At 41.8% G+C, this 25,036-nt stretch overlaps 1 protein-coding gene across 3 annotated transcripts in view; it reads left to right on the top strand.

The window, feature by feature from the left end:
- The window catches only part of gtdc1 (glycosyltransferase-like domain containing 1), a 54,526-nt gene extending 32,155 nt beyond the window's left edge, over positions 1 to 22,371 (top strand). For 2 of the 3 annotated variants that reach the window (XM_039006847.1, XM_039006849.1), the window contains 6 exons: positions 6,713 to 6,973; positions 16,833 to 16,942; positions 18,044 to 18,188; positions 20,637 to 20,707; positions 21,108 to 21,199; positions 21,397 to 22,371. In XM_039006847.1, the coding sequence (XP_038862775.1) occupies positions 6,713 to 6,973; positions 16,833 to 16,942; positions 18,044 to 18,188; positions 20,637 to 20,707; positions 21,108 to 21,199; positions 21,397 to 21,480 (763 nt within the window). In that variant the 3' untranslated portion in view covers positions 21,481 to 22,371. The remainder of the gene's footprint in view (positions 1 to 6,712; positions 6,974 to 16,832; positions 16,943 to 18,043; positions 18,189 to 20,636; positions 20,708 to 21,107; positions 21,200 to 21,396) is intronic. The other variant, XM_039006848.1, reaches the window with a different exon arrangement.
- The last annotated feature ends 2,665 nt before the right edge of the window (positions 22,372 to 25,036 follow it).

The following is a 25,036-nucleotide window of genomic DNA, read 5'->3' as shown; positions in this document are numbered from 1 at the left end:
TGTTTAAGTGTTCCCTTTATTTTTTTGAGCAGTGTATATATATATTTTATCTGTGTCCATTCTGTTCATGAGTTTCTAGTAGATATACAATATGGTTCAAGAGAAAATAGCCTAATTAATGAAAAAAGCATCTTATCAAAAATTGCATTATTTTCAATTAACTCAAACTATTGGCTTTTTTCACAACTGCCACCAGTTTGGCACCAAAATATTTACAACAGACATTTTGACAGTAAAATAAACAAAAGTGTGTAAGAAAATACGTAAAGGATATTTATATTTTAGCAGGTGCTCTTATTAAGAGCAATTTACAGGAGCAATTTGAGTTAAGTGTCTTGCTCAAGGGCACAACGACAGATTTTTCACCTAGTCGGCTCGGGGATTCGAGACAGCAACCTTTCGGTTACTGGCCCACCCTCTTAACCGCTAGGCTACCTGCTGCCCTGGTTCAAGCTGAAACCCTCATACACCAATGGTATTCACTAAGTTAATGTTTTATATTTATACAGCTTTGTACAACATGTTTTATAAACCATTTTTATTAAATATAACAATTGTATATTGTACATGTAATAAGGCCACACAAAGGGCCAGAGATAATTAATGACACCTATGATAATCTGAAGTACCCAAACAGGCCACTAGATGTCATCTTATAAAACTTCCCCCCAAAACGTAACTTAATTTACCCAAATTCTGGTAATTTACTTGTCAACTTTGAAAGTTTCCAGTAATATACCCTCCCTTTGCAATCCTAGTTCCAACCCAGTAAAAGATAATGGTTTACTGCCACAGAGGAAAACGGTCACTAGTATTGTGAGGACGGAGGTCAGTTGGATATTTCTGAAGGATCTATGCTTTATGTTGTACTTTTTTCTCTGTGTTTGTGACAACAAATCAAATCCTAACATGGGGATTTTCATGTCCGAAGCTCAACCTGGATGAAAAACATTGAGCGGACAGGTTATATTTTGTGTATCGGAGGGTATTACCGCACGATCTGCGATCCACAGCAGATGTCTGGGCTTCTGTGCCTCTGGTGTAAGCTGCTTGTTCCCGATGTCACATTTTGCAAGCCATATGCATGTTACATAATGTCATAATTTCCCCACAATAACCACCACAAAAAAACTCCCTATTATTTTATGACTTTTGGGTCTCTCAGGCTCTGAGCTCTACAGTCATCCATGATACTCAAGGCAAAACGTCCTCCATCCTCCTCCGTCCTCCTCGCTCCCCTTCCACCTTAATCTCTGTCTAAGTCAGAACACTCGTGGGGAATTCCCCCCCTGGGCCCTCTCGCTGACCGTAGCCTCCGTTCGCCATGCCATATCGAGTAGACCAGCATCCCTCATAGGAGTGCTGCAGAGTGGACTGCGCCGATAGTTTCTGACTAAAGGGTCAGCTCGCCAGCCTCATAATGACTGTAATGTAGATCTTAATGGGCTTTAATGACCTGCTCTGCCCGTGCCACGGAGGCTGAGGCTTCTCCCAGTACTCTGGCTGCCTCAGGAACGGCTAAAGAGTAGCTGACTGGCCTGGCCGTCCCTCATCAAGCCACTATTAGATGGGCTAAATGGCTAGTTTTGGGGATTATGCTGATGAGATTGTTTTGAAGTGATGCCCTCAGGACAGTAACCTCAATGCTAAACCTTTGGATGGTTCCGTGCCCTGTATTCTGTCCTACTCTGAACACTCACTCCTACTTTGTCAGGTCAGATTCATCCTGGAAGGACCAGGGAGTGTCCTTAGATAACCTCAACAGTGGTGTCTGTTGTCGTTAGAAACAGGACTCTGTGTTTAGTTCTAACTCAATTACTTATTGGGGACCTATGTTGATCAACTCCTGGTACCACATGTGCTATAGATCTGACCTCAACCTCACAAACAAAGAAGAAACCCCATCACCTACAATGAATCATTGTCATAGCTAATACTTATCATATTAGCAAGCAGCGCTTTGGTCTTCTTTGGGTACGTGTTTCATGTGAGGTTGTACATTATTTATGTACCAAACAGTCCTTGGCTAGCCTGTGTAATGCTACTGTGTGAGTGTACAGCCCAGATGCCTCCATTTTCCTCCCTCCCCAGAGCAGAGCAGAGCCCATTCTCACCGTGGCTCAAGATCACTGCCGTTTTTCATTACCCAGTGGGAGAGACACTTGTGATTATTGCCAATAAAGGAAATTAGATCAAATGATTTTTGACTTTGACTCCCCCCTTCATCCTTTCACATTTAATCAAATGCAGAGGTAAAGCCATCACAGAAATTGCTGTTGATTTATAAATAAGCTAATTGGCGGCATTCTCCCTAAGTACCGCTCTCTCTCCCTCTTTTTCCCTCTCTCTCTCGCTCTCTGCCGGTAGATACGGCAGCGTTTTTATTGCCCCTAGTCTAAACCCCTTCATCCAATTTTTAAAATGGCTTATCGAATAAAATATTCCTTGGGGACTGTGAGGCAGCCTCATTGGTCATACCTAACCACAACTGGCTCTTTGTCAGCTCCACAGTCCAGCTGTACGGCAGAGGCCATCCCATGTCCATATCGGTTAGGTTCTTTATCCATCTGCCCACTCTATCCCACTTTGTCAGGTTTATCAATGCCTTGTCAAGGTAACGTCTTGCTGCTTGATTTCAGCAACACAGTTCTGAAAAGAAAGGCTTTATAGATTCTAATAACGCAAGTGCATTGCTAGAGACGGACAGCGCTTAACATTTGTCCTCTAGCCTAGCCATATGTTTTCATGCATTCTTTATGCTAATCTTTCCACACCTAAGGCAATATTATCACCCTCTCTTCAGTCTCTTTCCTCAAGAAGGATTCAATATGTGAAAGACAGTAGTGCTTGAGGTAGATGATTAAGGAAGTTGACATTAGGAAACTGGTTTTACCCAATGAAGTGCAGTGGAACCATATACTGTAGCCTATAGGCTACCACACCCATTGCTTAATTGTAGATGACTTTTCCAGAATTTTTTTTTTTTAAACACCATGAACATCTTATGGTAACGTTGCTAAATCTGTTAGCGGAGATTCATCACGCCGTGATGTCATTCTCACCACAGGATTCTTCTGGCATCAGTAACAAGCTTTTAATGAAATGGGCCTAAACTCCACTGTATTTGCTACAATAGTTGCTGGTTCATTCAGGTGTAGTTGCTAAGAAAGACCAAGGCTGTGTGCGGTATGCTTTGAAATACCGTATCTTTGTCTTCCTCACCCACTGGAAAAATACAGGTATTTATAAAGCCAATGACAATTCCTCTGTGAACCAGTAATTCTTGACTAAATACTTATTGGCCTAATCTTGGTCTGGCCTTGTGGTATCATCCAGAAGTAATAAGTAGACTGGATCTCTAGACTGACTAGAACAGTAACAAGACCCTTGGTCTATGCCACTCTGTAGCATGAAAAGCAGTGGCTCCTGCCTTCATAAATTCACCCTAGCCACGAACACTTGCCTTGGTGCCAGCACTTTAAATGTGTTTCCCATTCCTTCGTCAATGACATCAGCATCTTTCCGTACTTGTTCTCTTCCTCATCCAAGTCTGCCTCTCCAAGCAAAGCAACCTGACAAAGACAGAGGATTTCGGTAGCGTCGGAAGATCTTCTCCGTTTTTTGTTTTCATTAGTGAAGCAAACCATTCACAATGCACGAGATGGATACAGTTCTATGAGGAGATTTTCATATCTACTTCGATTGCTGTGAAATTGAACAGTGTGTGTGCATGGGTAAATGCATTTAAACAATATTCCTAGAACACAAGCTCCATCTCCATCACAGGCCAGCATCATGTTGATGACTTCAGAGCCCCACAAGCCTCACAGGGTTAACCCATGTCTCCAGGCAGGCCAGAGGCTCCACAGTAATACAACAGTGATATAATAGACTAAGTGGAGGCTATGAGAAATGACTGACATGTTTTTTTTTGTTTTTTTTTATTAAACTCTTTATTGTAAAAAAAAGAAAAGAAAAAGTGTCATAATACATTCAACAAAAATACAGTTGAAGACGGAAGTTTACATACACCTTAGCCAAATACATTTAAACTCAGTTTTTAACAATTCCTGACATTTAATTCTAGTAAAAAATCCCTGTCTTAGGTCAGTTAGGATCACCACTTTATTTAATGAATGTGAAATGTTAGTAATAATAGTGGAGAGAATGATTTATTTCAGCTTTTATTTCTTTCATCACATTCCCAGTGGGTCAGAAGTTTACATACACTCAATTAGTATTTGGTAGCATTGCCTTTAAATTGTTTAACTTGGGTCAAATGTTTTGGGTAGCCTTCCAGAAGCTTCCCACAATAAGTTGGGTGAATTTTGGCCCATTCCTCCAGACAGAGCTGGTGTAAATGAGTCCGGTTTATAGGCCTCATTGCACGTACATGCTTTTTCAGTTCTGCCCACAAATTTTCTATGGGATTGAGGTCAGGGATTTGTGATGGCCACTCCAATAACTTGACTTTGTTGTCCTTAAGCCATTTTGCCACAAATTTGGAAGTAGGCTTGGGGTCATTGTCCATTTGGAAGACCCATTTGCGACCAAGCTTTAACTTCCTGACTGATGTCTTGAGATGTTCCATCAATATATCCACATCATTTTCATTCCTCATGCTACTATCTATTTTGTGAAGTGCCCCAGTCCCTCCTGCAGCAAAGCACCCCCACAACATGATGCTGCCACCCCCGTGCTTCACGGTTAGGATGGTGTTCTTCGGCTTGCAAGCCTCCCCCTTTTTCCTCCAAACATAACGATGGTCGATGGCCAAACAGTTCTGTTTTTGTACGATTCTGTACGAAAAGTACGATCTCTGTCCCCATGTGCAGTTGCAAACCATAGTCTGGCTTTTTTATGGTGGATTTGGAGCAGTGGCTTCTTCCTTGCTGAGCGGCCTTTCAGGTTATGTCGATATAGGACTTGTTTACTGTGGATATAGATACTTTTGTACCCGTTTCCTCCAGCATCTTCACAAGGTCCTTTGCTGTTGTTCTGGGATTGATTTGCACTTTTCGCACCAAAGTACGTTCATCTCTAGGAGACAGAACGTGTCTCCTTCCTGAGCGGTATGACGGCTGCGTGGTCCCATGGTGTTTATACTTGCATACTATTGTTTGTACAGATGAACGTGGTACCTTCAGGCGTTTGGAAATTGCTCCTATGGATGAACCAGACTTGTGGAGGTCTACAATTTTATTTCTGAGGTCTTTGCTGATTTCTTTTGATTTTCCCATGATGTCAAGCAAAGAGTCACTGAGTTTGAAGGTAGACCTTGAAATACATCCACAGGTACACCTCCAATTGACTCAAATTATGTCAATTAGCCTATCAGAAGCTTCTAAAGCCATGACATCATTTTCTGGAATTTTCCAAGCTGTTTAAAGGCACAGTCAACTTAGTGTATGTAAACTTCTGACCCACTGGAATTGTGATACAGTGAATTATAAGTGAAATAATCTGTCCGTAAACAATTTTTGGAAAAATTACTTGTGTCATGCACAAAGTAGATGTCCTAACCGACTTGCCAAAACTATAGTTTGTTAACAAGAAATGTGTGTATGTAAACTTCCGACTTCAACTGTAGCTAAATACAATGAGAATCCTCTTACATTTGGGAAGTTTACAGTCCTATTGATCAAAAAATAATCTAAAGGTAGGCTATCTTTCCCTACAGTACCAGTCAAACGTTTGGACCTACTCATTCAAGGGTTTTTCATTATTTTTACTATTTTCTGCATTGTAGAATAGTAGTGTAGACATCAAAACTATGAAATAACATATACGGAATCATGTAGTAACCAAAAAAGTGTTAACCTTTTGACTGACCATGTCTTAAAGTAATGATGGACTGTCATTTCTCCTTGCTTATTTGAGCTGGTCTTGCCATATTATCTTATCAACTGTATATAAACGCAACATGCAACAATTTCAGTTACAGTTCATATAAGTAAATCAGCCAAACTGCAGTCAGGTCAAGACCCTGGTGAGGACGACGAGCACACAGATGAGCTTCCCTGAGACGGTTCCTGACAGTTTGTGCAGAAATTCTTCGGTTGTGACACAATTTCATCAGCTGTCCGGGTGTCTGGACTCAGACGATCCCGCAGGGGAAGAAGCCGGGTGTGGAGGCTGCCGTGGTTACACGTGTTCTGCGCTTGTGAGGCCAGTTGGACGTACTGCCAATTTCTCTAAAATGACGTTGGAGGCGGCTTATGGTAGAGAAATTCTGGCAACAGCTCTGGTGGGCATTCCTACAGTCAGCATGCCATTTGTATGCTCCCTCAACTTGAGACATCTGTGACATTGTGTTGTGAAAACTGCCTAGAGTGGCCTTTTTATTGTTCCCTTCACTAGGTGCACCTGAGTAATGAACATGCTGTTTAATCAGCTTCTTGATATGCCACACCTGTCAGGTGGATCGATTATCTTGGCAAATGAGCAATGCTCACTAACAGGAATGTAAATATATTGTACCCAAATGTTAGCGAAATAAGCATTTTGTGCCTATGGAAAAGTTATGTGAACTTTTATTTCAGCTCATGAAACACTTGTTAAATGTTGCGTTTATATTTCTGTTCAGTATATAATAATATACTGCCGGATCATCATCAAGGGTCATACCATAGTGTATTTATGTCTTTATCACTTTATGAAGTGGCGCAGTACAGTGTGTATGTCTTCATGAGTCACTTTGATTTAACCACAGCAGACCTGAAGTACTACGAAGTCCAGTAGAAGAGGAAAAGGAGGGACTTCTCAGTCTCAGCTCCCCTCCGGCTCCCAAAGCGCTGTCCTTGAGCCCAGAGCCAGAGGCTGCCATCCTGGATCAGAGGGAAGGCACCGGGCAGGCCGAGGCTCCTTCTCACCCCAGGGAAGAGCGAGGGCCTGGGGGAGGGAAGGAAGAGGGGGATGGAGGAGGAGAAGAGAGCCACGTCAGACCTCTTCATATCGTCTGGCCTCATAGGTGGTGAGTTGATGTCTTGTTATCTCTACACTTGAGATAGATACACACACAAGAACACACATACAGTGCCTTCAGAAAGTATTCACACCTCTTGACTTACTACAGATTTTGTTGTGTTACAGCCTGAATGGATTCAATTGAGATGTTGTGTCGCTGGCCTACACACAATACCCCATAATGTCAAAGTAGAATTATGCTTTTAGAAATGTTTATAAATTAATACAAAAATGAAAATCTGAAATGTCTTAAGTCAAAAAGTATTCAACCCTTTTGTTATGGCAAGCAAGTCACATAATAAGTTACATGTGTGCAATAATAGTGTTTACCATGATTTTGAATGACTTCCTAATCTCTGTACCCCACACATATATTATCTGTAAGGTACCTCAGTCAAGCAGTAAATTTCAAACACAGGTTCAACCACAAAGACCATGGATGAATTTCCAATGGCTCGCAAAGAAGGGCATCTATTGGTAGATGGGTTAAAATAAAAGAAGCAGACATTGAATATCCCTTTGAGCATAATGAAGTTATTAATTACACTTTGGGTGGTGTATCAATACACCCAGTCACTACAAAGATACAGACGTCCTTCCTAACTCAGTTGCCGGAGAGGAAGGAAACCGCTCATGGATTTCACCATGAGGCCAATGGTGACTTTAAAACAGTTACAGAGTAATGGCTGTGATAGGAGAAAAAAACAGAGGATGGATCAACAACATTGTAGTTACTCCATAATCTTAACCTAAATGACAGAGAGAAAAGAAGGAACCTGTACAGAATAAAAATATTCCAAAACATGCATCCTGTTTGCAGTAAGGCACTAAAGTAAAACTGCTAAAAATGTGGCTTTAACTTTATATTAACTTTATATCCTGAATACAAAGCATTACGTTTGGGGCAAATCCAACACACTGATTACCATTCTTTATATTTTCAAGTATGGTAGTGGCTGCATCATGTTATGGGTATGCTTGTCATCGGCAAGGGAGGTTTTTTTCGGATAAAAAGAAATGGAATAGAGCTAATTACAGGCACAATCCTAGAGGAAACCTGGTTGTCTGCTTTCCAAGAGGCACTGAGATACATTTATCTTTCAGCAGGATAATAACCTAAAACACAAGTCCAAATATACAGTAGAGTTGCTTACCAAGATGTCATTGAATGTTCCTGAGTGGCCTAGTTACAGTTTTGACTTAAATCAGAATGAAAATCTATGGCAAGACTTGAAAATGGCTGTCTAGCAATGATCAACAACCAATTTGACAGAGCTTGAAGAATTACATTTTTTTGGGGGAAATATTGCACAATCCAGGTGTGCAAAGCTCCTATAGACTTACCCAGAAAGATTCACAGCTGTAATCGCTGCCAAAGGTGATTCTAACATGTATTGACTCAGGGGTGTGAATTTTTGTATATGTATTCCATTTAATACATTTTGAATTTGGGCTGTAACACAACGAAAATGTGGAACAAGTCAAGGGTTATGAGTACTTTCTGAAGTAATGTTCAATGTTAACCATATATGGTTATGTTTTGTAAGGACTCTAGGAAAATCCTATGGATAGAGGTTATTTGTTTCAGAACTAAGAAACATGAAGAGAGTGTTTGGAACCTACAGTGAAGGCTAGCGTGTTAGCGTATCAAAACACCTGTCATGATTTACAAAAACAGCAAACACGTTTGGCAACTGGGTTGTTGTTACCTTGCTTGATTTGCTGTGTTTGCCGCTCCTGGCATCGCATGGCATGTCTTAGAACAAAGCAGTCATGCAAACCATAATCCAAAGATCATGTCGTAGGCCTATTCTGGAACTAAAATGACCTGGAAATACCTCTCTAACAGCAATGTACGTATGTACCAACCCTGCGGAGAGTTATTTGCTTTGGATCATCAGAGTGTTGTTTGACAACAAACCGAGGGCATGGAAAATTACTAACACGTTTTTTTGTAACAATGTCATAAAAAGAGTGGAAACTAGCTAGATATTATTGGTTGTGTTTTGAGTTTAAGCTTTAAGGCCTTTGCTAAGGATATAAACAGGTATGCTCTTACTGTGTGGTTTCCCAGTCAACATTAGCCATAGAATGTTAAAACATAAGTTAAATTAAATGGCATATTAAAACATGACTTGTGTAACAGTTAGGGGGAAGTTTCAAGATACTCTGGGTGGATTTGTGAATGTTTTTCTTTTACATAAGCAGAAATATCCTTTACATTGTTCAGAGTAGTGTAGGCCCCTTTTTTGGCACACCGTTTCTCTATCTCTGGCTCATCTGTGTTGGAGAGGAAAGACAACAGCTTTTCTGTGGATTCACATTTTTCTCCTCTGACTCCATTCTCCTTTCGGCAGCGAGGCTTAGTTTCCTCACCAAAACATGTCCGTAAATCAGATTAACAACCGCAAAGACCACCAGTGCCGTAGTTCCTCGCTGGCGTCGTGATTTGCCATTGTCGGCATCATTGCCATTCTCCATTATCCCTCCCTCTCTGTGTTTGCATGGGTCGGGTGTCTGTTTTTCACCTACTCTTATATCAATAACAAAAGCACCCATCATGTAATCTCCTCTAAACTGAGCAAAACACAGATGGATTATCGCTCCCAACATCCAGGCTTCATAAACCTTGGCTTATTCTGGGGTAAATTAGGATTTACAGTGGGCGAGAGAGAGAGAGATAGAGGAAAGAGAGAGAGAGCAGCCCAGATAATCTCCTCGATTGATGCTGCTCACAGTTTGTTGCATTTCATTCTCCTACATTTTTACTATCTCTGCCCTCACTTTTTTGTGCTCATCATTGGTTGCAGATTGTTAATCTGTGTGTGGCCTGGATAGGCGTTCATCCTCAGATTACAGGACTGTCTTATTGCAGGCAATGGCCCGGGCAGCCAGGCCAGTGGGATCAGATCAGCCCCACCAGAGGACAGGACAGCTGTTTTACAGGTGAAGATGGCTTCGTGCCACAGTAGTGATGATAATAACCAGCGGGAGAGAAGAGCATAGCAGGACGGAGGCTAAATCTCTGCTACCAGGGGCTTTAACTCCGTCTAAGGTTCATCAGGATCAGCTTTTACCTCAAGAGGATTGTCCTCCTGGAGTATTTCTGATTGCAAAACAAACAACGCAATCAAGACGCGTAAGTCACGTAGGCACACAGCAGGCAATCGAGAAAAAAGAAACACATTGGGGCAGTGTGAGACCCTCAGAATGTTATGGAGTACATGACACTATTCTTGATTCCTGATTATAGGACACCCTGCGAGAGGGGCTAGCCTAACGTTACTGAGGTGCCTGGGTGTATTGTTTGTTGTTTTTCTGCTAATCCCTGTCCAGACGGGCCACTGGTCATTAAGTGCTGACGCACAGACTCGTCCAGTGATGTGCCAACAGAGTCTATCAGTATTGACCCCCACCCATCCTGCTCTGGGCTTTCCCCTGGCATGGCCTCAGGCCGCCAACTTGACCTCAACCAACCCTCAGGACTGACTGACATAGGACCAGGAAATAGAAGTTAAATACAGGGGTGTCAGCTGATTGACTCGCAGTTCTGTTTTTCAGAGTCATCACTACAATGTGTTGTTTGTTATGCTTTATGGCCATTCTTCAGCATTTGTGAGTCTGAACCTAGAGGCATTATACTCCAATGAGACTATGTCATGTGGGGCCGGTACATTGTAGTAGGCATCAGGCACTGAAGGATATGTATTTGTGTGTGAAGATGCAGCCTGTTGCCGTTCCCAAAGTTAGTTCTATTTTAAGAAATGTCTAACCCTTTGTAGTTCTCCTAGACTTATGATTTGAAAATCACCACTATCTACAGTGGTGCATGTTGTCAGGCCTTTGAATAGAAGAGTCTCCTCGGTCCGCTCCTACTGCATGTTGGTCTATCTTCAACAACCAACTCTTTGTCTTTCAAGTGTCCCCTTAATTAGTGCGCAGTCCTTTGGTTTCTGGTGATTGGGCTCATTTCACATTGTGCATTGGAGTAAATAGTATTTGAATTTTAAAACGCACCTCTTGGGTGCAACATAAAGGAGAATATTTAATCATAGATTTCTAAATGAGAGGATCTTATTTTCTTTTGGCTGCTACGTGATACATATTAATGAGGTTTTTCTGGGTAGTACGGAACATACTTTTTACTTGATCATTTTACCCGGCTTCATCTGCATTCATCTGTGAGGTCACAGGGGTGATAACGCACCACAAAGGACTCATATAAAGTAAGCGCAGAAAGAGGAAAATAGTGTTAGTCGGAGCTGTAAACTTAGGAGGGAGAATTAAGCAAACGGAAGATGTACCAACCTCGTATCTCTCGAGACCAGACTAGCAGAATATAGGGTAACTGTTGATTTTGGAAGATAGCATACCTGATGGGAATGGGATAGTTGGAGGGAAACATCAGTTCAGTTGACTTGAGGGAGTTCTGACTGTAAACTGTACTGTACCTTAGAAAACGTCCTTGATGTGCCTTAGCAGCAGATTAGTGGTGTGTATTGGCAGTGTGGCTGATTTTGTGAAGATGCCACATAGCCTTTGTTTGTCACTCTCCCTCTAATCAGTGGGATGACAGCTCCCTCCGACTTGGTTGACTGTCGCTGGGGGTTAACGGTCCTCATTAACAGATCTAGGGCATCAGTGGGGAGTCAGGGCTCGCACTGTGATACGCTGCCGAGGTGTGTGTGTGCGCGTGTGTTTTGAGAGAGAGGTTCTTCCTGATAGTCATATCCCACACATTAATTAACACTCATTTTCCTACAGAGGGGGATGGTAGCCTAGTGCACAGAGCATTATTATCACCGTCTCATTCACTCATTGTCCTCCTCTCTATCTGTAATGGGGGAATAGGGATTCATGCCTCGCATAAGGAGTTAAAAAGGGTAGGAAATAAGGGAATTAGCTTTTATCCACAGGGGAAGCCAATGAATATGAGAGCTGAAAATGAGAATAAATAAGCTCCTATAATACCTCACCTAAGGAGATCCTGTGGAGGTAGCATTAGGAGGGATCTGTCTGAATGATGCTGCTTTGTAGAAGGCGTTTGACCTTCACACACTATCCACTGTTAGACAAATCCTGCGTCCTTTATCACAAAAATGTTGTAGAGTACAGTCGATTATTACAATTCAGAGATCTGTTGGGGATAAAATACAATGTGTGGTGTTACGAAGGGTATGTATATTGTAGTGCTTTGCAGGGTGCAACTCAAAAACCTGAAACTTTCAACCATCCATTAATGTGTAGCTTCAGTGTGTAGAGTCATGCATGGCAGCCATTTTACACCAGAATGCTCAAAACACACAGTGATTGTAAGTAGAGAGAGGAACGTGATTGTAAGTGGAAAGAGGACAGTGATTGTAAGTGGAAAGAGGACAGTGATTGTAAGTGGAAAGAGGACAGTGATTGTAAGTGGAAAGAGGACAGTGATTGTAAGTGGAGAGAGGACAGTGATTGTAAGTGGAGAGAGGACCGTGATTGTAAGTGGAGAGAGGACCGTGATTGTAAGTGGAGAGAGGACCGTGATTGTAAGTGGAGAGAGGACCGTGATTGTAAGTGGAGAGAGGACAGTGATTGTAAGTGGAGAGAGGACCGTGATTGTAAGTGGAGAGAGGACCGTGATTGTAAGTGGAGAGAGGACCGTGATTGTAAGTGGAGAGAGGACCGTGATTGTAAGTGGAGAGAGGACCGTGATTGTAAGTGGAGAGAGGACCGTGATTGTAAGTGGAGAGAGGACCGTGATTGTAAGTGGAGAGAGGACAGTGATTGTAAGTGGAGAGAGGACCGTGATTCTTTACATCTGAAGCTACTGGGCATGTAATAGTCCCTACTCTTGCTTTAAATCAAATCACATTTTATTTGTCACAAGCGTCGAATACAACAGGTGTGAAACCTTATAGCTGTGATCAATTTGGGAAGAGTTTTGTTACATCTAGCCATCTGACTATACCCCAGAGAACACACACAGGAGAGAAATCTTATAGCTGTAGTCAATGTGGGAAGAGTTTTATTCAGTTTACCTTACAGTGAAATGCTTACTTACAAGCCCTTAACCAACAATGCAGTTTTAAGAAAAATAAGTGTTAAGAAAGTACTTACTAAAATAAAAAGTACACTGTAAAAAATAAATATAGAAAAGTAATAGATAATCGAAGACAATAAAAGAACACTAACGAGGCTATATACAGGTCGAGGTAATATGTACATGTAGGTAGAGGTAAAGTGACTATGCATAGATAATAAACAGAGTGGCAGCAACGTAAAAATGGGGGGGGGGGGGGGGGCAATGAAAATAGTCCGGGTAGCCATTTGATTAGCTGTTCAGGAGTCTTATGGCTTGGGGGTAGAAGCTGTTAACTTTTTATGGCTGCAGGGGCAGTATTGAGTAGCTCTGTTTAAGGTGCCCATTTCAAACGGCCTCGTACTCAATTCTTGCTCGTACAATATGCATATTATTGTTATTATTGGATAGAAAACACTCTCTAGTTTCTATAGCCGTTTGAATTATGTCTCTGAGTGGAACAGAACTCATTCTACAGCACTTTTCCTGATATGGTGTGAGATTTCAGACATCTTGGCCCCTGCTCCCAGGTCAGTTCATAAGTCCCTGTGAAGGCTATGATGCTACAAACACTGCCTACGCCTTCCTCTAGATGTCAGTAAGAGGTGACAATTTGAATGGAGTCGATTGCGCAATCAGTGCCTGTATAAAACGACAAAGACCGGATGTACCGTTCTTTTCCTGCTGCGCCTGACGCACGATGTACGTTGGACCTGCTCTCTTTCCAAGCTTGGGTTTAGCCAGTAATATTTCGCCGGTCATGTTTTTACTCGTTATAGGTGTTAAAGACATCATAAGGTAGTTAATTTAAACCGTTTTATAGCAATTTATATCCGTTTAGTGCGATTTTGAGGCAATTCTTGGTGATGCACTTTGAAGCTTTGGGCACGTTTCCAGTACCGGTCGAACGTTAGTGGGCATTTCGACGGACAAGCGGACATCTTTCGACCAAAAGAAGATTAGACCCAAGAAAGGATACATTGCCCAAGATTCTGATGGAAGATCACCTCATAGTAAGAAATATTTAAGATGATAAATCGTTGTTCTGTCGAAAAATTTTAAACGCATATTCCGCCATTTTCTTTGGTATAGCTTCGCTTGGCGAACCCTGTATTGCACAGTAAGGATAATTTTAGAAATGTAATTCAGCGATTGCATTAAGAACTAATTTGTCTTTCGATAGCTGTCCAACTTATATTTTTTTAGTCAAGTTTATGAATAGTTAATCATGAGACAAGATCACTGTCAAATATGGCGCCCGACATTTTCAGGCTAGTTTTGCTAGTTTTGTCATTGTATAACCACGTTTTTTTGTGGCTAAATATGCACATTTTCGAACAAACTCTATATGTATGTTGTAATATGATGTTACAGGAGTGTCATCGGAAGAATTCTGAGAAGGTTAGTGAAAAAATTAATATATTTTGGCGATGATTACGTTATCGCTCTCTTTGGCTTGAATCGATGCTCTGGTAACGTTTGCACATGTGGTATGCTAATATAACGATTTATTGTGTTTTCGCTGTAAAACACTTAGAACATCTGAAATATTGTCTGAATTCACAAGATCTGTGTCCTTCCATTGCTGTGAGCTGTGTATTTTTAAGAAATGTTTTATGATTAGTAATTAGGTAATACACGTTGCTCTGTGTATTTATTCTAGTCGAGTTGTGATGGTGGGTGCAATTGTAAACTATGATTTATACCTGAAATATGCACATTTTTCTAACAAAACCTATCCTATACAATAAATATGTTATCAGACTGTCATCTGATGAGGTTTTTTCTTGGTTAGTGGCTATCAATATCTTTATTTGGCCGAATTGGTGATAGCTACAGGTGGAGAGAGAAAATGGTGGACAAAGAAAAATGGTGTCTTTTGCTAACGTGGTTAGCTAATAGATTTACATATTTTGTCTTCCCTGTAAAACATTTTAAAAATCTGAAATGGTGGCTTTATTCACAAGATCTGTATCTTTCATTTGGTGTCTTGGACTTGTGATTTAATGATATTTAGATGCTACTATTTAATTGTGACGCTATGCTAGCGATGCTAATCAGTGTGGGGGGGGTGGGGGATGTTGTCATAGGTGTACCGACCTCGGGCTTGCAGCCATAAGAGGTTTTAAGAAGCCTTTTGGACCTAGACTTGGCGCTCCGGTACCGCTTGCCGTGCGGTAGCAGAGAGAACAGTCTATGACTAGGGTGGCTGGAGTCTTTGGGAATTTTTAGGGCCTTCCTCTGACACCACCTGGTATAGAGGTCCTGGATGGCAGGGAGCTTGGCCCCAGTGACGTACTGGGCTGTATACAACCAGTCAGGATTCTCTCGATGGTGCAGCTGTAAAACCTTTTGAGGATCTGAGGATCCATGCCAAATCTTTTCAGTCTCCTGAGGGGGAATAGGCTTTGTCATGCCCTCTTCACGACTGTCTTGGCATGTTTGAACCATGTTAGTTTGTTGGTGATGTGGACACCAAGAAACTTGAAGCTCTCAACCTGCTCCACTACAGCCCCGTCGATGAGAATGGGGGCGTGCTCGGCCCTCCTTTTCCTGTAGTCCACGATCAGCTCCTTTGTCTTGATCATGTTGAGGGAGAGGTTGTTGTCCTGGCATCACACTGCCAGTTCTCTGACCTCCTCCATATAGGCTGTCTCACCGTTGTCAGTGATCAGGCTGTTGTGTTGTCGGCAAACTTAATGATGGCGTTGGAGTCGTGCTTGGCCATGCAGTCATGGGTGAACAGGGAGTACAGGAAGGGACTGATCACGCACCCCTGAGCTGCCCCCGTGTTGAGGAGCAGAGTGTCAGATGTGCTTTTACCTGCCTTACCACCCGGGGGCGGCTCAGTACGTTTAGTGAGTGCCATGGTAGGTTTAGTGACCAGAGAGAGCCAGAACCTACATTTTAATGTCACATCCAGGGGACGGCACCCTTTGCAGGTCACTAGCCCTCGGCCTTGAGGGCTCTATTACACCAGACGGAAGAGTGCCCCCTACTGGCCCTCCAACACCACTTCCCAGCCACAACCCTTATAGTCTCAGGTGCAGACCCCCTCACTACAGCTCCAGAGGGAAATCAGCAGAGATATACAGACATTTGCATGTAGTCAACCTTCATTCATTTTCTACAGTTTATGCTAGTGACAAACCGTCAATGACAGTGCACTAGTAAGGGCACAAGGCTACTCTAAACACATTTGTGTCATCGACCTTCACAGATTCCCTGTTTTGTCATCGCTAAAGGCAGGTGTGAGCTAATGCTAGCTGCTGTTAATGATAATGTGCAGACGCTCCTGTTAGATTAGTTGACTGTACTCCCTGTTCCCTCCTTCAGATTAGCATGGTGAGTGACAGGCCACTTGCACAGTATGACATCTGCTCCACAGCTGAACACAGCACCTGTGTTAACTAGAAGCAGGGCCTTCCAGGCACTGAACACATCAAGGATGACTGGCTGCTTCACTCTCTGAGCCAACAGGGATCTCTGTCTCTCTGTCTGTCAGCTTGTTAAATCCCCCACCTGGCGTACTGCACACCGCATCGATACCACAGTCAAGTGTCCTCTGGGGAGTGCTATGATCTTTCTCTTTTTCTGGCTGCTGCCTTGCCTTGTGTAACCTGGCCTCTGTGTGTGTGTGTGTTTCTGTGTGAATAAATCGCAGAGCAGAATGGTACTGAGAGGGGTAAGCCTTTGGACGCCCGGCACACACCAGAGCAGAGCCTGTCCTGAGCCTGTCCTGTGTGTGTTGTTGTGTGTGTGTACGTAGCACCATCAAGGCCCTGAATTCTGTTTGTGGTTGAAGGGAACACGACAAAGACCCCGAGCTCTTCTTCAAGATGCTGCTGAAGCTGAAAGAGAGAGGCCTGGGCTTTCAACTGTCTGTCCTGGGGGAGACCTTCACTGACGTACCAGGTACACACACACTCATTTTACAAGCAAAGGATTAAGTGGGCTCTGGTTTCGCGATGACACTTGTTTTCAAAGCAGTGGGTGTTTGGTTTCAAAACTTTGAGTAGAAAACTTTGCACAACTTCTCGAAAGGTGAGTGAAAAGCTATACTTAGTTTTTTACGATGTAGTATAAGTTTGTGCACCTACGGCATACTGTGTGTAATTGTTATGGCTTTCAATGTAATTGGTAATTTGACTAAGTGTGGGGTTAAGGTCGTCTGACAGGCCAGTTCTTTTGAAGCCCTCAGGACAGTGTTTAATTGATCACATCCGCTCCCCATTAGTAGATGATGATGCTATAATGGCTTTAGTACACTCCAATGTATTCACCACTGAGTGTTAAGTAAATTAATACACATTCTGGCCCCATGGCTTGAAGCAAAGACATCCTTACAGGAAACACACTCTCTCATATTGGGATGTAAACTTTTATAGGAGCATAAACAGATGGAAAGAGAGACTGTAAATTTTTCTCATATTTAGTCATTACGTTTATGATTGCTCGGAAGGCAATCGCATTAGAACAATTTTAATCTACTTTGATTTTCTTAATAGGGTCACGGTATTGATTATGTTCACCCCTCACCTGTTTCTCCCGATCTCATGTTGTATATCATTTTTAGTCCAAAGTTTATGCCTCAGCTTCAGTTCTGACCTCTGTTTTTCATAGGATGTTTCTTCCTCTGTTTTCCTGGATTCAGTCCATTCCCTGTTTCACTGATCTGTTCTCCAAACACTTTTTGGTCACTGAAACATCTTCCTGATGTCATCACTATTTTGTGAATACACAGCAGCATGGAACTCATTATGAATCCAGAATGTCACGGACAGATGGCTTTTCAATGACATGCATTTTCTTTGCATTATTTCATTTAATTTATCCTCCATTAAACTCAAGTCCTTTATGTGGGAATCTAATCGGTAATATAGAGTTCACGAAACGAGCAACTGGACAAAGTCAATCAGTCCACTCTGGCATTTTACTCAAATAAATGAAAGCATTTATACATTAACAGATATGGTTATTGTGAATAATATACATCAGTCTCTCCCCCCCATTCAGACATCTTTGCAGAGGCCAGAGTGGACCTGAATGCCCATGTCCTCCACTGGGGGTTCATGCCCAGTAAAGAGGACTACCTCCATGTCCTCTGCCAGGCAGACGTGGTGGTCTCCACAGCCAAGCATGAGTTTTTTGGAGTGGCCATGTAAGTAACTCACTCTCCTGGTTTGTTTCTTTAATATCTACTTAAGACACAACAAAACATGAACTGCTGAAAGAGTGAATGAAAAGTAATTTGGTTGGTTTTCATGTGAAGTAAACATTTGAATTTGACATGCTGTCTACATGAAAAACATAGTGACCGTTCATTAAAACTAAACTAAAAACTCGTATTTCAAAGTGTTTTTACCTCTAGGGAGGTAGAGTCCAAAGTGTATGATGAGACTTGCTACCGTATGAAGACAAACGTCAGTCACCTGTGCTGTGCATTTGAAGGGTTTCGTCAGATCCCGCCTACAGCCAAGGTAGAGCAGGACTGGAGCCAGAGTAGTGCCACTTCAGTAGAGAGGAAGGTTGTGATCTTACAGAACACCAGCCTGGTGGTGTGTTCATTCTATGGATTGCTTCATGCAGTCAGTGTGGGAATCTATTTTAGATAGATTGGCTGAAAACACCGTTAGAAGCTTGGCTGTGCACAGTAAAGAAGCCATGTGCTAATTATGGTTGTGAAAAACACTGTCCTGAGTTTGAGGAAGGGATGTCCCTCTGGGGGAGTCTTGTACAATGATGTTTTATACTTCCTTTGATCCAAACCAGGGGGATCTGAGACACACGACCACCCACTAAGCTCTATTGATAGTAAACCTTGTGGATGCGGTGGTGGTGGAGGCCCTTTGTGTGTGTTTTCGGCAACAGAGAAACGCACATTGAATGGGTGAATATCAACACTGGGTTCTCCTAAGAGAGATGCTCAGGTGGATGAGGGTGTTAAATGTTTCCTCCAGCTTCCAATCGGCTTCACTCACCTGTTTTGAAAGTAAACAAAATAGACATCGGTGCTCGTTGAGTGTTCCATTACAAACCTTTTCAAGTTAGCAAGTGATTTAGAATACCTGTTCAATTTCATTAGCTTCACATAGCGTTCAAAACAGGAAAATAGTTAAGGGTTTCTCATTTCCACACTCTGCGTAAGGATAAACAGACATGTAGGCTTCTGAAGAGCACAATAAACAAAAAAGAGCAGTCCAGTCATATTGCCCGACAGAGGTGTCACCAATGTGTTTCATCCTCATTATTGTGGAATTTGGCCCTAATATGATTCATTATGGTCTGGCGATGTGAGCAAACGCCTATTCATGCCCTGCAGTGAAGAAGTCATTTACCCCAGCAAAATTATCGGCTAATTATATTTGAGATGGAAAGCCTTATAACCATTTGCACGCTTACACATTACGCCACTGAAATGGAACTGACCTTAATAATCGGTTTCATAGATTTTGCTGTCATAAGCCACGGGGCTATTGTCTTGCTACCTTTAAATTAGCTTGATTAGCCATGCTATTCTTTGGAATGCAGGCAAAGGCAATTAGACTATTAGAAAGCATTAACCACTTTCATACGGTGCCGAAAGGTAGTTCGACTTATTAAACCCCTGTTTCCCAGGAACAAACTGTTGCCTGTCAAACCTACTAGGATGACAGAAGAGCAATATTGCTGTTATTCTTGTCGTTTCAAAAATTGCCGTTGTTAAATGGTAAGATGCAGCTGATGTTGTAGCTAGAATTTCCAACCAGTTTGAGGATATTGGGTACATTTTAGAGTGCAGACTAGTGAATGGCGTCATTGCATACGTGTGAGGATTTCACCCATCATTTTAGTCTTAACATGAAATTAAACTCCCGAGAACTAATCCCATGTTTAAAAATGTATGTCTGTTGCATGAGGAATGATGTAATAAAGTGATGGAAAGGAGTGAAATTGAGGTGTCATCAATATTGATGCACATTCTAATTTAAATAGGCAGGTTTCTGCAATGGTCAGTGAGGTTCAGATAAGTTCTGTGAACGTGGAGGGAAGCTCTATGTACCATACCAACAGGCTTTTTGAGCTCTACGCTTTTTTCAGGAGATTTCACAAATAAATAACTTATTCACATTTGAAAACCATTTGGATGGATTTTAGGTCCTCTCTTTTGTGATGGTTTTGAACATCCTGTAACATTGCAGATGATGTGTTAACAGTGAAAGAGATGCTTTTCTCTCCCCATCTTTTTTTACGAATGGTTAGAGTTCCACTGCGTTGCTGAGAAATGTGCTATGTCCGGATGCTTTCTTTCCCCAGCTAGTCTGTTGGACTTCATTTATTCTGAACTGTGCATCAAAAGAAACCAATGTCAACAAAGACACAATGGGACCCATTTTGACAACGCTGTTCAGCTCATGAAGTTATTAGGGGCAGATATTGTGTTCACTTTCCAATTTTGGGGACAGAGTAAACCAACGTTTTTCTATCTTTTGCATGACCAGAGCGCACTTTTTCAGTAAATGGATTTCTGAGACAATGATTATGTTATACAACTGGTGCCCAAATGTGTTTCACGCTTGTTGTTTTTAAGCCAATACTTTTGACTAAACTATAAAATGTTATATTGCAGGCTAGAAGCTGTTCATTGTGGCTGCTATCCACTCTGCCCCAAGGCTTTGGTGTATCCTGAAATATTCCCAGGTATTACTACACAAATACGCTAATACACCATTGCATTGCAAGATGTTTAATTCTCACATTTTTGCATCTCTAGAAATGTGTTGTATTTAGATGTTCAAGGTGTAAATCTGAAAAATAAATCACTAAAATAGAACGCTGAAGTCAACGCTACGATTACTGAGCACAACAAAAAAATCTAATTTACCTGATTCTTAACACCGTAGCTGTGCCTCTTCCTTAAATTAGATTTGCATAAATAATATGAATCTTTAAAAAGAATACTAGTTTAATTATGTAAAACCTGTCCCAGTTCAGTGTAATATGTATTTTTAATTATAAAGAAAGTGCGTTGTATCGAGCCTGTGCTTTGAGGTTTTTCTTTCATGAAAATATGTTTTCCTTTCCTCGCTCTGTCCTACAGAGGAGTATCTGTACTCTACACCTGAGCAACTTTATAAGAAACTACAGGGACTGTGCAGAAGGCCATACGTGGTGAGGAGACATCACGTTAAGGTAATTAACACTTTGACATGACAGGAACAGGATTAGCTAACACACGCTTCATTCAGTTCACAATTAATTTCTCTCTTTACGGTTTCTCCTCACCCTTCACCCTGCCCGTGTTCCTTGCTTTCTTCTGTACTGTAAGTTGACAGTTGACACCAGAGCTTAATCCTGCCTTTCATTCTTTCCTCTGTATTGTACTGTAGGTTGACACCAGTTCCTATTCCTGGGCTGCTCTGAAGGAGGACTTCAGGAGTCTGCTGGCATACAAAGAGGACCACCATCCCTGACGGACAGACTACAACTGGGCCAATGCGAGTCTCCGCGGATCTGCTCAGAAGTGGGCACACTTAGTTCACTCGATTAGTGGCAGAATGAGATGGATTTAAAGGTTGATGGAAAGTCTGCAGCGTAGCGAGGGAGGGAGAGTCTCAAGGGCTGTCGTCATAGCTGCCTGACATGGAGCCACGGGCTACAAACCTGTGGTGGCCTCAGACAGCCTGTCCCCACCACCTCTCTCTCTCCACTCAGCTCCACTCTGCTCAAATCAAAGCCATGCCTTTGAGACATTGTGCCTGTTGTAAACGTCCCCATCTTCACGTGCGAGAGGGAGAGGTCTTTTATGTCTACTGTGGTTTGAATTTGAAATAAAGAGAAAAGAACGTGTAAACTCTTTCAAAGGTTTCTCAAAGGCGGTGCCACCTCATATATCCGGTTGTGTTCATTTGTATCCTGTACTGGAGAGGACCTGGAGCTGGAATTGCTCCCCACCCCACGACTCCCGACAGAGTGGCAGCCAAGTTGTGGCTTGAAATGCTGTTCTCTGCCTCCCCACCTGGGTTGCCAGGGGCCTCATTTATAAATTGTGCGTACGTACAAAATATACCCCAAAATGTGCATGCGCCAGTTCACACAAAAGTTGGCATTTATTTAAAAAATGTACTTGACATGAGAATTTGCTCACCTCCCCACAACTTTTAGACGATGCGTACGCACATCTCCTAGTGTATGAAATATTGTATTGCAATCTGGCAAGTAAGTATTTTGTGCAAATGGGGGATATGATGAAAAGCTTATTCATAAAACATATTAACAAGAATGCAGCCATTTCCCATTAAAGTGGAACTGACAGTATTTTAGCAACATAAAATCTTATTAAAATATACACCCCCCCCCCCCCCCCCCAGGAAGAATGACACTTCTTTTTACATTTTCTGACAAGCAAGCACTTAGATTTGGTCATTTTCATACATTCTTAGTATTCATACTTCCCAAACATTCTAAAGCATTTGTAAAAATTCTATAGCGATATAGAGTGGGAAAGCAGCTGTGCATTTGGACAATTAATAGACACTGCAGTAAATTAAACCTAATAAAAACATCTGTCTTGTCCAGGACTAGAGTCTACGCAGACTGGTGCGGTACACCGATCAGGTACACTAGGTCTATATTCCAACAAGCCATTTGCCACAAGGGCCTGCCATCATTCACTTTGAACTGGACTGCGTGTTTACAGGCAGTTGCAACAGCACGACTTTAGATCATTAGAACGCATTAGGCTAAATGGATTTCTGCAAATATGTACAGTTGAAGTCAGAAGTTTACGTACTGTACATCCTTAGCCAAATACATTTAACTCAGTTTTTCACAATTCCTGACATTTAATCCAAGTAAACATTCTCTGTCTTAGGTCAGTTAGGATCACCACTTTGCTTTAAAAATGTGAAACATCAGAATAATATTAGAGAGTGATTTATTTCAGCTTTTTTTTGCCACAACTTTGGAAGTATGCTTGGGGTCATTGTCCATTTGGAAGACCCATTTGCGACCAAGCTTTAACTTCCTGGCTGATGTCTTGAGATGTTGCTTCAATATATCCACATAATTTCCCTGCCTCATGATGCCATCTATTTTGTGAAGTGCACCAGTCCCTCCTGCAGCAAAGCACCCCCACAACATGATGCTGCCACCCCTGTGCTTCACGGTTGGGATGGTATTCTTCAGCTTGCAAGCCTCCCATTTCTTCCTCCAAACATAACGATGGTCATTATGGCCAAACAGTTCTGTTTTTGCCTCATCAGACCAGAGGACATTTCTCCAAAAAGTACGATCTTTGTCCCCATGTGCAGTTGCAAACTGCAGTCTGGCTTTTTTTTATGGTGGTTTTGGAGCAGTGGCTTCTTCCTTGCTGAGCGGCCTTTCAGGTTATGTCGATATAGGACTCGTATTACTGTGGATATAGATACTTTTGTATCTTCTTCCTCCAGCATCTTCACAAGGTCCTTTGCTGTTGTTCTGGGATTGATTTGCGCTTTTCGAACCAAAGTACGTTCATCTCTAGGAGACAGAACACATCTCCTTCCTGAGCGGTATGACGGCCAATGTGTTTATACATGCGTACTATTGTTTGTACAGATGAACGTGGTACCTTCAGGCGTTTGGAAATTGCTCCCAAGGATGAACCAGACTTGTGGAGGTCTACAATTGTGTTTCTGAGGTCTTGCCTGATTTCTTTTGATTTTCCCATGATGTCAAGCAGAGGCACTGAGTTTGAAGGTATGCCTTGAAATACATCCACAGATACACCTCCAATTGACTCAAATTATGTCAATTAGCCTATCAGAAGCTTCTAAAGCCGTTACATCATTTTCTGGAATTTTCCAAGATGTTTAAAGGCACAGTCAATTTAGTGTATGTAGACTTCTGACCCACTGGAATTGTGATGCAGTGAATTATAGTGAAATATCTGTCTGTAAACAATTGTTGGGAAAATGACTTGTGTCATGCACAATGTAGATGTCCTAACCGACTTGCCAAAACTATAGTTTGTTAACAAGAAATTGTGGAGTGGTTGAAAAACAAGTTTTAATGACTCCAACATAAGTGTATGTAAACTTCCGACTTCAACTGTAGCTAAATACAACGGGATTTAAAGGTAGGCTATCTTTCCCTACAGTACCAGTCAAACGTTTGGACCTACTCATTCAAGGGTTTTTCATTATTTTTACTATTTTCTGCATTGTAGAATAGTAGTGTAGACATCAAAACTATGAAATAACATATACGGAATCATGTAGTAACCAAAAAAGTGTTAACCTTTTGACTGACCATGTCTTAAAGTAATGATGGACTGTCATTTCTCTTTGCTTATTTGAGCTGTTCTTGCCATATTATCTTAGTCTTTTACCAAATAGGGCTATCTTCTGTATACCACCCCTACCTTGTCACAACACAACTGATTGGCTCAAACGCATTAAGAAGGAAAGAAATTCCTCAAATAAACTTTTAACAAGGCACACCTGTTAATGTAAATGCATTCCAGGTGACTACCTCATGAAGCTGATTTGAGGGAATGTCAAGAGTGTGCAAAGCTGTCATCAAGGCAAAGGGTGGCTACTTTGAAAAATCTCAAATGTAACACTTCTTTTGGTTACTACATGATTCCATATGTGCTATTTCATTGTCTGATGTCTTTACTATTATTCTACAATGTAGAATGCAAGAGATATGCTAATTGGATAACAGTCGTTCAGCATAGCTAGCTAGCTTGCAAAGCGATTCTCATTTCTTGCTAGCTAACCAAATGACACGTGCATCTTTAGCTGTGTAGCCACCGAAAAACAATACCAGGGGAAAATTTGCGACCATGACCTCTCCAATGACACAGTGTCCTCCTAGCACCTATCTAGCTAGCTATCTAGCTAACGTTAGGCTCTATGTTTTTAGCTTGCTACATAAATAGATACGCTAGCATATTAGCCATGTTATGACTGACTGGTGATCATTGCCCTTGCTAGTTTGATTGTATTGACATTCCCAGCCTTAGTTACATTTGTCAGTTTTTTG

This window comes from Salvelinus namaycush, chromosome 13 (assembly GCF_016432855.1).
Source record: "Salvelinus namaycush isolate Seneca chromosome 13, SaNama_1.0, whole genome shotgun sequence".
NCBI lineage: Eukaryota > Metazoa > Chordata > Actinopteri > Salmoniformes > Salmonidae > Salvelinus > Salvelinus namaycush.
The sequence above is the reverse complement of the archived record's forward strand: the minus strand, read 5'-3'. Positions and strand labels throughout refer to the sequence as shown.